The 15,545-nt window shown below is 52.5% G+C and overlaps 1 protein-coding gene across 1 annotated transcript in view; it reads left to right on the plus strand.

The window, feature by feature from the left end:
- DAAM1 (dishevelled associated activator of morphogenesis 1) overlaps positions 1–15,545 on the plus strand; it is an 80,650-nt gene that overhangs the window by 45,742 nt on the left and 19,363 nt on the right. The window contains exons 4-16 of the mRNA XM_059819173.1: positions 462–533; positions 3,581–3,675; positions 5,511–5,844; positions 6,313–6,423; positions 6,542–6,645; positions 7,075–7,141; positions 7,487–7,604; positions 7,729–7,867; positions 8,355–8,413; positions 8,751–8,938; positions 9,258–9,566; positions 9,681–9,788; positions 14,766–14,795. Coding sequence (XP_059675156.1) covers positions 462–533; positions 3,581–3,675; positions 5,511–5,844; positions 6,313–6,423; positions 6,542–6,645; positions 7,075–7,141; positions 7,487–7,604; positions 7,729–7,867; positions 8,355–8,413; positions 8,751–8,938; positions 9,258–9,566; positions 9,681–9,788; positions 14,766–14,795 — 1,734 coding nt within the window. The remainder of the gene's footprint in view (positions 1–461; positions 534–3,580; positions 3,676–5,510; positions 5,845–6,312; positions 6,424–6,541; positions 6,646–7,074; positions 7,142–7,486; positions 7,605–7,728; positions 7,868–8,354; positions 8,414–8,750; positions 8,939–9,257; positions 9,567–9,680; positions 9,789–14,765; positions 14,796–15,545) is intronic.

The following is a 15,545-nucleotide window of genomic DNA, read 5'->3' on the forward strand; positions in this document are numbered from 1 at the left end:
GAGTGGAGCCTAGTTCATGTCACATGTATTCACTCTTCACTACTTGTAAGAGACTCTTTTTTTTTCCCCCCAAAGCACATTCTTCAAGGCTGTGCAGCCAAAACTTTCAAGGGCACTGTAGAGTTGGTACAAGAGAAATCTGAATGTAAAATTTCAGTGTGGTTTCTCCGAAGCTGATAACCACAAGACTGATGCAGTATCATTGGGGCAGAGTTTGGTCACAGGCGGATGGTGTAATGTAGATCATATATAAAATATGCTAGTTCAATAAATCAGGTAATGTTCCCGTAGCTGGAGCTGTTGGTGGTGAGCTCAGAATGTAGAAAGTCATGCTTATATTGATATAAAGTAATGCAAGAGCTCAAGGGCACTTCAGAGGTGGTCGATCATGAAGGGCAGGGGATGTTAACGCTATTTCTACTAATCTGCTGTCTTTGTTTCCCTTTTTCCCCTCCCTCCAGGACCAGGAAGAAAATAAAGGAGCCACCAGCTGGCCAGAGTTTTATATCGATCAGCTGAATTCAATGGCTGCTGTAAGTATTTCCCCAACGCTTTGGTGCTTGCGAACCGCATATGGGGCAGCAGCACAGCAGTGACAGTCTGCGGCATGGACAGCGTCGCGCCCGAGAGGGCGACGAGTGTTGTAGCCACAAAGGTGTGACCTGGCTGTTTTCAGCCTTTCGGGTCTGCGGATCTCTTGACAACTTGGAGTTGGCAGTAGCTTGCAATTTGTCCCAGCAGTTCAGAAACCCCTCATGTAAGGATGTAAGGATATCCTCTATTAGACCAACAGATACAGTTGGAAAATGGAGGCATTTTCTATGGCAGGAAGGGCCCGGGCTGGGAAGCTGCAAGATGGATGGCAAGCAGCAGCTTTTGGTATAAAGCCACCAGGCTGTTTTTTAAAGACCCCGTTTGACTGTGCAGTGCCACTGGGGCACGAAGCTGCTGTGGTTGCTTTGAAGTCAATAGCTCCTGTGCTTTTTCATGGATGCCTTGCTCCCGAGACACCCTTCTGTGCCAGGCGGCCACAGCGAAACACGATGCTGCGGTTTGTCTTGTCCAACAAGGGACGTGCTTAGATGTAATTTTATTAAATACTTCCTTGTCGACATCGTGCCAGGTGAGACAGAAATAGCACTGTTTTCTGTAGGAGATACAGAAATTTCCTGCAGGGCTGCACAGTTCAGAGCCCCTTCGTCTTCTCTCCTGCTTTCAGAGGCTGAAGGTTGCTGTGGTTTGTGGACAAGGGATGGGAGCAGCATGGAAAATGAAGAAATCATTGTTTTTCTGGGTTTTTTTCCCCCTGTGTTTGCCCTGCTGTCACAGGGCCAGGGTGACAGGGAAGGTAGGGCTGGGTGGGAGAGCAGGGGCAGAGTAGGGGAGCAGGGGGCTGCGAGCCAGGAAGGCAGCGTGCTGCTTCCCTCTGGGAAGGCAGGGATGCCCAGGGCTGGCCACGGGCTGCCGGCTGGTCGAAGCCCTGAGCCTGAGCAGAGCTTGTGATCAAAGCCTGACAGATGCCTGGAGGGTGGCTTTGATCTCCCTGACATGCTGCCGACGAGGAACTGGGATAAATGTGGGGGTCAGCGCAGCTCTTTATGTCTGCTGGGACCCTTTCTCCCTCCTTTGCTTTAGCCTCGGCTGGTGCTGGCAGGGCTCACCCTGACACTTCCGAGGGCCCAGCACTGTTAGATGGTGCAGAAGGCACCTGGGGTGTTTCTTTAGCTGTGTCCTTGGTTGCATGAGTTGGGGTGAGCAAGCCATACCGCATGCATGCGCAGGGCTGCAGGCAGCCATGCTGCCCGGGTAGAGCTGCAGGAGCCGGGGTCCCAGCCCCCAGTGCCAGCCTGAAAGCAAAATCCAGTGTGGGAGATGCCAAGGGCATTCTGTGCACACAGCTGCTGTCCCCAGCCTGGATGCACATCAGTGGGTTGTATTGGGAGACCTGGGAGCAACAGGGTTGGCAGGACCCACCCTGGCTGACCCCGAGCATGGCTGCAGCATCCTGTCCCCTCCAGGCTGCGGGGCATCCCCTGAGCACCCCACCTTCTCTGCAGGGGCACATGGATACCTGTTGGGATGCATGGGTACCAGGGAAGGCTAAAGGACACCTCCTTCTCCCCTGCCCCAATTTAGCACCTTCCCTCTGTGGACCCCCAATTAGCATTGGCTTAGCCCACTGCATCCTCACAGCCCCCTCCAGCCCTGGGATCATCCTCTGGAAATGCACCGAGATTCACGTCACCCGGATGTCACCTGCAGCATCTCTGAGCAGGCTTCAGCCAGACACTTTCTTATGGGATACTCTGATGCGCTTATTTACCTCTTCCTTTTACAAAGCGTGTTTCCTGGAGTGTTGTGGGCTGTAGGGGACATGCCAGGATTTACATCCAGAGTCCATGAGTTGGGATGCTCTGTGCCTGAATTGCAGCCTTTCTCTCTCTGCTCTGAGTCTGAGGGTTGCAGGGGGGCAGTCGCGAGCATCCTCCAACACAGGCGTGTCTGGATGAGTTGCAGGTCAGCAATTTGGGGTGACACCACTCCTGCCTACAGGGCATTAACTCTGGAACTTAATGATCACACAGGACAATGCTAAGTGTGTCCTCTCGAAGTGGTGATCCAGCTCTTCCAGTCATCTCAGGGCTGTGGAGTCCGGCATGTTGTCAGGTCTTGCTGGGGACCGGTTTGGGGAAGAGGGTGCTGGGTTCCTGCAGCTTCGCTCAGCACCGGCCGATGATCATTTCCCTCTGCTTTGAAACAAAATCCAAGTGGCCGGGGAGATGCAAGGCCATCCGCAACGCTGCTCCAAAGCCAACAGGAGGCTGAGGGGAGACCTTATCGCTCTCTACAACTACCTGAAAGGGGGTTGCAGAGAGGTGGGTGTTGGTCTCTTCTCCCAAGTGACAAGTGACAGGACGAGAGGAAATGGCCTCAAGTTGCGCCAGGGGAGGTTCAGGCTGGATGTTAGGAAAAAGTTCTTTACTGAGAGAGTAGTGAAACATTGGAATAGGCTGCCCAGGGAGGTGGTGGAGTCACCCTCCCTGGAGGTATTCAAGGAGCGTGTGGATGTGGCATTGTGGGATGTGGCTTGATGGGCATGGTGCTGTGTGGTGTTGGGTGGGTTGGTTTTTGGTGTGTTGTGTGGGTTTGGTTTTTTTTTTTTTCCCCCCAGGTTGGACTTGATGATCTTACAGGTCTTTTCCAACCTTAGTGAGTGATTCTGTGATTCTGGGGTGTCACTGACTTGTGATGGCTGAAACACTCACAGCTTAATTTTACGTGTGCTAGCGAGTTGTCTGGGTGCTTGCAGGCAGCGTCTTCAGCCTAAAGCGACACGTTCACCCTGCTGTCCCCAATCCAGGCTGTCTCCTTGCAGACCTCAGGGTTTTTTCCAGACTGCCCCTTTTCCCAAGTTCCGCAATTGCCATAAGGATCTGGACTTTTAGACTTCCAAAGTCAGTTTAGGGTCCCAGCTCCGTCACCACGGCTTGGTACGGCGAGGCCGCAGGCACTCCCGCTCCTCAGGCATGAACTTCACAGGGAAATCTCCTCGCTCACATCTGCCTTTCTCCTTTCACAGAGAAAATCACTGATCGCCTTGGAAAAAGAAGACGAAGAGGAGAGAAATAAAACAATCGAAAGTTTGAAGACTGCACTGCGGACGAAACCAATGAGGCAATTCCCTTCCGTTTCCTGGCTTTATCGCCGTGGTCATGGCTTTGGATTTGAGTTCTCTGGCGGAGCAGGGGGTTAAATAGAATATAAATGGGGGCTGCACAGGATGAGGGAGGCAAGGACCCTGAAACGCCCCTTGCTTTTTTCGTTTCACCTCTTGTCATTTTTTTCCTTTTCCTCCATCCTTTTAGTGGCCAAGAGCCACCAGGACCTTCACATCTGTTCAGGCAAATGAGGCAACTTCTTTTTTTTTCTTTTTTTCAAATTTGCTTTTGTGCTCATTGGAAGAGAATGTAAAAATTCCTTCCAGATTTAATTTTTCAAAAAAAAATCCAATTTTTGTTGGTCAACCAGGCCCTTTGTTTCAACTTCTCTTGCAGTTTTTAAAGGAATAAAATCACATGAATCTTCAGGCTTTTATGAAATACAAAAAAAAGTGTTGCTAGGAGGTTTTGATGGGGAGAATAAAGAAAGGGTGGGACTCTTTCTGAATGTCTGTAGTTTTTCCTACATTCAGTTTCTTTGGAGTCTGCATGCACACATCTGCAAAACCTTTAAGATGCTTAAGGTCAACGTTTTCTGATGGGAAAATGTTTTATTAAGAAATGCGTGACCTGGTCTGGTTATGGAAGAAACAAATTTGCTATTGCTTGCAAATACATTCCCCTCTTCCATTTCTCTTTTGCAATGGTTCTGGTGATGGTACTTGGTAAGAAATTCCCAGGGTCAAAGGTGAGCACCCAATTTCTGTGAAACCTGGACCTCTTGGGTGCTGGCTCCCCGCAGTGTCCTGGGAGCAGGGCTGGTACCCAGCCATGAAACTTTGCAAACTCCTTAAAAGTGGTTTGTGAGTCTGTCTCACTGGAAGGCTCTATAGAAAATTTTACCTGTTGGACCTGCTTTTGCTCCCAGGGAAGTGAACATCAAATTTCCTATTGACTTTGGCTGGAAGAAGAGCAGGCTTTGAAGCAGAGAAATCGGTTTTGCCTGAGCCTACAATTACCCCTTTTGTTGCTGCGCATCAGCATGGCTTGTTGCAAAATAAAATCATCCCAATGCTGGGATGTTCTTGGCTCATTTGCTTTCCGAGCCTGTGCCTTTTGCCAAACCAGAATACACCCAGCCTGGATGGCATCGGGCAGGGAGGTTCTAAAATGCCTGAGCAGTGTGCAGTGCTATGTCTGCCTGCTCTACTGAGTCTGCCTGGGGCATTGCCGTGCATTTGCTGTCTGCTTTCTATTTAGTGGTGTTGTAAGTCATCATAAAAATCAGAAATCCCTTAAAATTGGTGAGATGTGCCTAAGGGAGGAGAAAGATGTGGGTGGTGAGGCAGGAGAGGTAGCAGGAGGCAGAAAGTCTGACGAGCATCACGCGCTGAGCTGACGTTGGGGTGTCTGCAGCTGACGAGGAGGCAACTCCAGGGCTCAGGAGCTTCTTCCAGTCCCGCAAAACTGGTCCCAAGCGAGTGAGATATAAGACTCAGATTGGAGACTGGGAAGGTTTTACATCAGCAAGGCTGCAGACTCCTAACCTCCACCCTGGGGCTTGTGCTGATGGCTGGGTTAGCTGGTCCTCTTCCAAATATCCCAGCTCTGGACAACCTTGTGCAGATGATGCCTAGTTGCCTACGCTACCAGGCACTGACTAAATTGATTTTTGCAACCCCATCCCTGTCTCTGGGCCGTAGGAGTCCTGCAGGCTTTCTGCTATCCAAAGTCCAGGAAAAAATATGTGAGAAGGTCCTGGGTTTACATCAACAGACAAGCCAGCCCTGTTTGAGGGTAAAAGGGTCCTTTAGCATTTGGTTTTAAAGCTAAAAACCCTCTTTCTGACAGGTTTGTAACCCGGTTCATCGACCTGGATGGCTTGTCGTGTATTCTGAACTTTCTCAAAAGCATGGACTATGAGACGGCAGAGTCTCGAATACATACCTCGCTCATTGGATGTATAAAAGCACTAATGAACAACTCCCTGGGCCGGGCTCACGTCCTGGCCCATTCAGAGAGTATTAACGTAATCGCTCAGAGTCTGAGCACGGAGAATATTAAGACGAAGGTGGCAGTGCTGGAAATCATGGGCGCTGTGTGCCTGGTTCCTGGGGGCCACAAAAAGGTACTGGAGGCGATGCTGCACTACCAGAAATATGCCAGCGAACGGACTCGTTTTCAGGTAGGTGGGTCTCAACTTGCCCCTTGGCTCCCAAAATTCAGCGTTCTTGTCCCTTCCTCCTCCTGGATATCTAAATGCCTCTTGCAAATGATTTATTATGGCCATTTGCAACTTAGATACCCTGGGAATTATCCCAGAACCATGTCTGATGAGGTCTGCAGCTGAGCAAAGAGCGAGGAACCAGTTACTTAAGGCAGCACCCCCTAAAAAAAAAAATGCTTGCTTGTGCAGGGTCGGTGGGATTGCAGCTCTGCAAGGCTGTAGCACATCTGGATGGGCTGATGTTAACCGAAATGTGTGCTGGGGTGGGCTGCGTTACAGCAGGCGGCAGCTGATGATCCATCACCAGCAGGTCGCTTACAGGGGCTGTAGGAGCACCACGAGGAGTTGTTCCTGCATGCGTCCCCTGGCCGTTCGTGCAGCTTGGGGCTGTCACTGGGCGTTTAACTGATGTTGCATGTTTGGCAGACGCTGATCAATGACTTGGACAAGAGCACGGGGCGGTATCGGGATGAAGTGAGCCTCAAGACAGCCATCATGTCCTTCATCAACGCAGTCCTGAGCCAGGGGGCAGGCGTGGTGAGCACCGGGGCTCTGGGAGAGGGAGGTGTTTTGGTGGGTTTGCGGGGGGGTTATTTCAATAAAGTTTCTGAGGGTGTGCATCTTGCTGTGTTGACCCCACAACTGTCCCTTGCAGGAAAGCCTGGATTTCAGACTCCACTTGAGATACGAATTTCTCATGCTCGGGATCCAGCCAGTCATTGATAAACTACGAGAGCATGAAAATTCAACCCTCGACCGGTGAGTGTTGACCCACAGTCTGCCGGTTATATTTGACCTTGCCTTGCGCCCTTACTTTCTGGGTTTTGGACTTGGCTTTTCGGGAAAGCATGTGGGTTTAGACTGTAGATCTGGCCCCTCTTAAGGAAGTTCTTTGCCAGAGAGGGAGGGAAAAACCCCCGGTGCTATTTTACCAGACTCTAACGTAGGGTTGAGCCGGGAAGGATGTACCTTGGGGGACCTTGGGGATGCTGCCAACCCTCCTCCTCCTCTTCTTGTCCCAAAAGGCTCCTTGGACAGGCTGTCATGAGCTCGAGACTGAAGATCCAGTTGATGTTTCAAGCTCTGCTTGTCTCTGGGCCGCTGCCAGGCTGGCTGCCTGCAATTTATTAATTGGCACATTCATATCTGCTTTTAACCGTCCTTTTTTTTTTCCCTTTCTCTCCTCAGGCATTTAGATTTTTTCGAAATGCTTAGAAATGAAGACGAACTGGAATTTGCCAAAAGATTTGAGCTGGTGAGTATGAACGTTGCTGATACAGACACCAGCACTGAATGTCACGGTTCCTTTTATAAGCACCTATGTGGTCTGGGACTAAGTGTGGTTTTTTGGATAAAATTTGGAGGTTGGAAATCTGTCTCCTGTTGCCCTGCTCTGTTGCAAATGCCATCCGACAGCCTGCTTCATCCCTTTTCTCCCCGGCTGCCAACCAGCGCTGTTTGCCTCTTGCAGGGCAGTGGGGCTTGTCTGTCCATCAGGCTTGGGGCGGGGATGGCTCATGGGTTTTGGAGCTGAGACTCGGGGAACAGGCGGTGCCATCGCCCGTCCGATGGCCTGACCTCAGTTCGCTCCTGTCCACAGGTCCACATCGACACCAAAAGTGCGACTCAGATGTTCGAGCTGACGAGAAAGAGGCTGACACACACCGAGGCGTACCCGCACTTTATGTCTATCCTGCACCACTGTCTCCAAATGCCTTGTGAGTCCCAGGGGAGGGGAGGAAACCTGCGGCTGCCAGGGGCTTGGCAGCCCACATCTCCTCCCCGGCGGTGGCAGCGACCTCCCTGCAGCTCCCCTCAGTCTTTCCCCTTCTTCCCCTCCAGATAAAAGAAGTGGCAACACTGTCCAGTACTGGCTGCTGCTCGACAGGATTGTGCAGCAGATCGTCATCCAGAGTGACAAAGGGCAGGACCCTGACGCCACTCCCCTGGAAAACTTCAATATTAAAAACGTCGTCCGAATGTAAGTGCTCACCCACCTTTCCCAGGGCTGGCTGACGAGCAGCACCAACATGGGCCGCTGTGGCTTTGCTGCCTCCCGCTCCGGCGGGCAAGAGGGCCAGGACTGGGGGTTATCCCTGACAGGTTGGCACCACTTTGACCTCTTAAGCACAATGTCCAGGTGAATTAAGCTCAACCTCTGTGTCCTCAGTGAGCTATTTCCCCTGACTGCTGCTGTCACTATTCCTTATTCATCACTTACTGTCACCCAGTGATGTTTCCGCTCCTTGGTTGGACAAGCCAGCATCCCTGGAGCTGTTGAGATGGCACTGCATCCCAGCCCGCAAAACCCTGCCGGGGGAGGCAGAGTGGAGGTGTTGTTAGAAATACCAGTTTGGGACCCTTAGATCCCACTGCCCAGGCTTGCTCAGTTGTGTTTCTTGCTGGCGATGGCCGCTTGTTTACTGCAGTAGTATTGTCTCATCGCACTACTTGTCTTTTCCTTTTAGGTTAGTCAATGAAAATGAAGTGAAACAGTGGAAAGAGCAAGCAGAAAAAATGCGAAAAGGTGAGTGATGAGGAGAGAGAGATACAGCTTTAACTTTAGCGTGCACAGTAAAATAAACAGATAACGTATACATGTATTTAGCTGGATGGACTCTGCAGGCTTTATTGAGTGGCTGAGATAGTATCACGCTATGGGGCTCACAAGGGAAATAAGCAAAGTAGATATTAATTTTTTCGTGGGGAAGCCCTGGCCGGGGCGTTAAGGCACAACACACACTCCCTTCCCTTAACTGTGCAGCTTCTCCATAGGGCAGCATGGGGGTTAGTCCCCCGCGTGCTGCCGTTTGCCGAAAGGGAGTGTTTGTCACCTCAGAAGTGGTCTCATGGGGCTGTTGCAGAGCACACTGAGCTTCAGCAGAAGCTGGAGAAGAAGGAGCGGGAGTGCGACGCCAAGGCCCAGGAGAAGGAAGAAATGATGCAGACGCTGAACAAGATGAAGGAGAAGCTGGAGAAGGAGTCCAGCGAGCACAAGCAGGTCAAGCAGCAGGTGGCGGATCTCACGGCACAACTCCACGAGATGAGCAGGGTGAGGCCCCGAACCTCCTCCCCTTCGTGGCCCAGTCCCAAACCCCCTGCAAACGCCGCTGGGCAATTTCTGGAGGCCGAGCTACACAGGGGACTGAGAAAGGTGTTTGTTGGGAGGGCCACCAAGATGTCTGTCACTGGTGATGAGGTCATTTCATCTCTGGCTGCATCAGACCTTAGTCAGGAGTGCTGAAGCCTTTGGGTGCTTCCTATGCTGGTTAAATTTTGGCAAAAAAAACCTAAAAATCGGCAGGGGGACATTCTTGGGGTGGTGTCCCCCAGCTCCATATGACTGGTCCACCCTCCTCTTTCTCTCCCAGAGAGCGATCTGTGCTGCTGGCCCTGGAGGACCTCCCTTACCACCAGGAGCTCCTGGTGGCCCATTACCTTCTCCAGCTCCTGGATCCCTCCTTCCCCCTCCACCACCACCACCGCCTCCAGGGGGATGTCCCCCACCACCTCCCCCGCCTCCACCCCCTCCAGGCGGTCCCCCACCCCCCCCTGGCCCCCCACCCCTGGATGGGGTGATGCCTCCCCCCGGAGCACCGCTGGGCTTGGCCCTCAAGAAGAAGAGCATCCCACAACCAACAAACGCCCTCAAGTCCTTCAACTGGTCCAAGCTGCCAGAGGTAAGCCAGGCAATAATTCAGGCAGTGAAACCAGAGGTGCCAGATGGCCACCTGGTGCCACAGGGGCAGGTGGGGAGGGGACCCTTAACCCTCAATTCTCCCACTGTCTTGCAGAACAAGCTGGCAGGTACCGTGTGGACCGACATAGATGATGCAAAAGTGTTCAAAATCCTGGATCTCGAAGACCTGGAAAGGACGTTCTCCGCCTACCAAAGACAGCAGGTAACGGCTGGCCAGGGGCACGTGTGGGCATCTGGGCAAGGCACCGCCTTTATGTATGAGATCGTGTGGCTCCACTTGTGGACTCAAAACAGGTCTCCTGTCATTATTTCGTACCAACGTCGTGTTTGCCAGATCAACTCGATCCGCTTTGTCCTCTCATCTGCATGCCGGTGCCTTTGTGTTGAAGTGGCCGTTCACAGCTCGGTGTGCCTGATTTCACCCCTGCCCACGCACCTCACCGCGTGTGTTATGAAGATGGATCACAAAAAAAACAACAGAAAAAAAAAGAGACAGGGAATGTATGAAAATAGCACCCAGATGTGGCCACGGTTGGGTAATATTTTTGGATAGCTCTTAACACCAACTGCTTTGTGTCTCTGTATTGGGTGGAAAATTTCTATCCCTCTCTGGCCAAGAAGGACTAAGTTTTACCCACATCTACCATGGGTGGATCTCTTTCATTTTTTTAGTGAGCCCAAAGCAAAATGTGAGCTTTGAACAAAAAAGCAAATCCCAAACCAAAATAATGGCACTGCAGGCAAAAGTCTCTGCTTTTTAATCTCCTGCTCAAGCAGTATGGCCCCGGTTTGGAGGGCATCAAAGCACACGAAGAAAATTAGACACTTATTTTACCCCAGGCAGGACCACGATGGGCAAAAGCAATGGGTTTTTCAAGAAGGCAGGAGAAAAAGCAAGGAGAGAGGCTAAAAAAGTCACGTACACCTGCTGAACATCTGGCTGCGTAGCTGGGAGGAGAGGACAGGTTGTCCTGCTCTTGCCAGGCTCAGGCAGGGAGGTATGGTGCCGGGAAGGAGTGGAGCTGACACATAAGCTCCTTAGGCAATGTGAGAGTTTAATCTCTTCCAGAGGCTAATCGAGGGAAAGATCAGGGCGGATTAGAGCAGGGCAAATATCAAGAGTAACCCACCAGAAGTACGTGCTGCCCTGGTGTGTTTCAGGAATTGGTGACCACGGTGCTGGCTCTTTCCCCCAGAATTTTTGGAGCTTGACTCATGCCTACTGAAGGGCACATCTGAAGACAAGAAAAGGAAATGGAAGGGGAGCAAGAATAGAAACTTGGTGTGGCAGCAGGACGATTTGCCCTCTGGCTTGCCTGCCCGAGTCTGTGAATCACCTGGTGTGCTGCGGATTATTGCCAGGCAGGAATTTGAAAATAATTTGGCTTGGCCAAGGTCCTGCTGGGTGAAGCGGATGGTTAGGTTGGGGGCCAGCAAGAAGGGGGAAGTGCTGGGGGAGATGCTGCAAGGAGAGCTGTGACACGGGCTTTCACCCCAGATGGGATGAGGACCGAAAGGGAGCTGAACGTGGGAGCCAGGGACTGGGGTGGGACTGGCAGAAGACACTGCAAGAGCATCTGAAAGGGAGATTGGGAAAGAGGATGTGAAATCCCACCCATGAGATGCTGCTGGGGCTGGAGTCACCCTTGGGAGCATGATGCACTAGTTCCTTGTGGCTCACCCAGGCTTCATGGTAGCACCATTTTTTGTGAGTTGAGTGGTGGGACACATCCCCCTGGACCTGAGGGCACATGATTGCTCACCTGTGAGTCTCCAGGGTGCCACTTGCAGTCCCAGAGTGAGGAGGGGGTGCCTGGCCGTGTGCCCCAACGTTGCCGGCAGCACGGCTCTGCAGACAGCTGCGGTGCACAGCCCAGCACACAGGGTTAGGCACACTCCTTGAGATAACACATGCACCACGGGGCACTTCGCATACGGTGTGGGGCTGGGGCAGCTCCATGCGAATGGCCTGTCCCTGCAGGGAAGCAGGATGAACTAATGCCTTAATAATTTGCAGCATTTTTGAGCTCTAGCAAAAGTTGGTTTCTGTTCTTAGCAAGCAGGGGAGGAGCAGGGATTCCTCCTCCCTGCTCCCTGTCTTGAGCCCTTGGCCGAGAATCACTTCCTTGGTGATCGCACCTCTCACTTGTCCTCAGACACAATGTGGAATGTCGGGGGCTGCCTGCCTGCCTGTGCCCCGAGCAAACTGGGGCTCCGAAATCGCATGGCCGGGTGGTACATCACTGTGGCCAATGACCCAGCAGGGTTCAGGGGCAGCGTACAGAGGTGTGCGTGGTGCAGAGAGCTCTCAGACCCCCCACAAGTAGCTGTTGCGGGGCTGCTGTTGATGGGACTTGGCTATTTTTATGGCCATAGTGCCTGGGAATCCCTAAATAGTGCACAGACCCGAGACTTAATGATGTACTTAAAATTAAGCATCTCTTTAAATGCTTTTCCCACGTTGCAGGCTGGGATGTAAACACAGGCTATAAAGTGAGCTCTGCAGCTCTCAGGAAAGACCCTTTCCACGTGGGGAGGACAGGAGCCCTCTGTGCTTCCTGGGGCTCAGCCTCGGAGCATCCCTGCCCCATGCTGTCAGAAGAGCCCGTATCCTCCCTGTCCTCCTTGCTGAAGCTCTGCAGATGTCCCTGTCCCCGGTGGAAGGCTTGGCCCCACAGCTGTGTGTGATATCCACATTTACCAATCTTGCTAGATATGACAGAAAAACCTGCAGGAGCTCTGCGTTTCAGGCTGTGGCGTGAGGACCCAGCAGGACCAGGGGTAGCTGCTTAAGGACATGCATGCAGTGATGGAGAAAAGCAGGTCGAGGGCCATCAGGGCTTAGATGTGCTATGCAGTGGTCTGCCCCTCCGTTGGAGATGTTTTGAGAGCCTGCAAAGGAAAGAGGCTGGGAGTGATGCTGATAACTTGCAGTGACATAGCCAGGGCAGTCCTGGCAGGTCCCACAGCGGTGAGTGATGTAAAAGAGACAGGGCCAAGTGGAAAAAATACATGTTGTTGAACCAGGGGCTTAGCAGTGAGCTGGGAAAGAATTCATCTCCCAAAAAAGGATGAAATAAGAAAAGCCTCCAGCTCCTCTGTGCTAGTGAGAGTGACCTGCACAGGGGCCAGGGGCAACAGGGGTGGGGAACATTTGTGGGGACGGTGACAGCCGTTTTCAAGCTACTCCTTCTTACACCACCATCCCACAGCAGAGGCTAGTCACGGTTCATGCAAGGGAAAGGGGCAGAGATGAGGCTGGTTTGAGGCAGAGAGGGAGGGTTTTTGTAACGAGCCTTTTCTCTACTTTAGTGCATGGGGAGCCCTCCCTCTCCTGCAGCAGGAGACTGCAGGAGGACCACCGCGTCCTTCTCCTCTCCAGCAGTGTGGGGCAAGTCTGAGCATTGGGCTGGAAGGAGGGCTTCCTAATTAAGGACCAGTTAAATGAACAAGAAGATACCCATTGCTGCTTGTGGGTGTGCTTTGTGCCTGTCCCATGAAGGAGCCTGCTGTGAAAAGGTTGCTTTATGAAACACCAATCCTTTACAACCTTGACTGATCCACAGAGTTAATTCTCCCTTTGCAACAGCCTCATGTCCAGCTAAATTCTATGGTTTTTCGTCTAATCTCCCCGAAGTACAGGAGTGGCAGCTTGGGTGTCCTTATTCAGGGTCTGCAGGTCCCCCTTGCTTTGCAAAGCCCCCAGTGTGGTGGCATTGCCGGAGCTCTGCTCCTGGGGAGGGTCATGACAGCTCTTCGACACGTGTTTCTACGCAGACGGGTGCGATGCTGCCTTGGGGAACCGCTCGGCGCAGTGCCGCGCCGGGGTGCCCACACTGCACCCCATGGGTGCCCAACCCTCTACCGGTCGCTCCTTTTGTTGGCTGAAGTTTCTTGGCCTCCTGGCGCATCTTGTTCTGCATCGTGGCCGCAGCATTTCTGTGGGCTCGAGGAAAGCCTGGTGCATCAGTTTTAGCCACAGGGATTGCGGTCAGCACAGCTCAGCCCCGGGCGGGTGCCGGTTCCCCAGCCCCAAGTGTTTGGTGGCACCTAACAGAGCCCTTTCCCATCCTCCCACCCAGAGCCACGTGTGGGTCCTGGGCTGATCCAGCCTCGGCAGCCGGTCAGGGGAAATCCTGCATCAACAAGGTTTTCTTTAAAAAGGAGGCAGTGATGGGGCTGTGTTTGGGGATGTCCAACTCAAACCACACATGTGGGCCATCGGCCGCCTCTGTGCAGAGGGGCTGGAGGGACGTGCTCTTGTAAACCAACTGCATTTGGATCCACCTACCTCCTCCACTCACTGCTAGTCTTCTCTTTTTACTAAAAAAAGAATTAAATTATTTATGCACCTTTGAAACCTCCCTCCCCATCATGGGGCTGCTGGCTGGTCTCTTGAGCCAAGCAAACACAAGTAAAAAAGATGCAGCCCAGCAAACGAGGAGGGAAAACCCTTGTGTGTGTGTGGTGCTGGCTTGGCCACACATGCTTCCAGTCTGCTGGGGGGAGCCCAGCAGGACAACCAGGCCTTCGGGGGAGCACGGCGCCGGTGGGGCATCAGGGTGGCATTTGGCCAGGCTGCCAAGCCCTGAAGAAGGGGGGTTGTCCCTGTCAGAGGAGAAGTCAAGGGGAAACATGTTGCCATGGCAAATGGTAAAGTTTTGCTGCCGCCAGATTTGCTCCGGGATGAGCCTCTCGTTATTTCCACTTGAAAGCCCTGTTTTTCCTGGCAGTCGTGTTGGCATTTGAGTCTCTTGGATTCGTAAAAACTAGCAATTTTCTTCCCCGGCACGGCGGGCTAAGCAGTGCTGTGCCTTTGGGCCAGCGCTTGCTGACTCTCATGCAGAGCAGTGGCAGGGCTTGGCGAGCATCCTCCCATGTCGTCCCATGTCCCCTCCTCACCTCCTTGCACACCAGCACCTTGGCCTGATCCATTCGTGGAGCCACCTCTCCCTCTCCCATCAGCCCTCCCCTTTTGCGCATCCTTTAATCCTCACCACATTTTCATGTGCATCCCTCCTACTTCGGTGCTGGCAGACCCTGATTGCCTCCCTGTGCTGCCGAGCACCCCATGTTGCACCCTCCCCTTGACTGTGCTTTGATTCCTTCTGGTTCCGCTGATATCACTGAACTGCATGTGTTTTTACTGCCTTTTTCCATGCTTCTGCTATGGCCGTAGGACTTCTTTGTGAACGGTAACTCCAGACAGGTAAGCGAGCACCCACAGGAGCCTGGTGCCTGCGAGCGGCGAGGGCAGGGCGAGCGCGGAGCTGGGGACATGAGGGACGCACGCGGTGCTGCGGGGGGGTTAATGTGTGGCGAAGTGGGATTTAAATCAGAGAGGTAGAAAGATCACCAGGAGGAGCAGCTTGAAAGTTGATGCTGGGGAGGCTGGTAAGTACAAAGCTGCCCTCTCTGCTGTCTGGCTGGACATCGAAGCCAACTTCTGTGTCCAGGGGTTGAATTTTCAGACGCGGCTTAACACAGAGAAGCTCCTACCACTGTGCATTTTGACTTTTCAAAAGATGGAAATAAATAAACTCATACCTACAGGTTGAAGCTCTCTGTTTCATCTCGGTCAGAGCAGGGAAGGCACATGAGAGGGGCAGCTGGTGGTAGGTGACTTGGGGCTCCCCTTCCTTCACCTGCCACTGCCTTCGCTCTACACCACCTGTCCCAGCAGCTTCCCGCTTCTCATAGCTGTTTTTTTTCCATTCAAACAAGAAAAAAAGTAAAAAATGGCAACTTCTGTGCTCACTCTCAACCCGTGCAGTGGCTATGTGCCAGGTCTCCTACGCTCATAGACATGTAGTGCGGATCTGTAGCGCGTGGGACCTTGCAGCTCCAGGTTGTGTTCCTTTCAGAGGATTGAATAGCCAGCTTTTAATTGATGAACCTTGCTAAAACATGTGATATGGTAAATTAAAAACGGGGGCAACATGAACCCTTTGGGTGACCC

The sequence above is a fragment of the Gavia stellata genome, chromosome 7 (assembly GCF_030936135.1).
Source record: "Gavia stellata isolate bGavSte3 chromosome 7, bGavSte3.hap2, whole genome shotgun sequence".
NCBI classification, from domain to species: domain Eukaryota; kingdom Metazoa; phylum Chordata; class Aves; order Gaviiformes; family Gaviidae; genus Gavia; species Gavia stellata.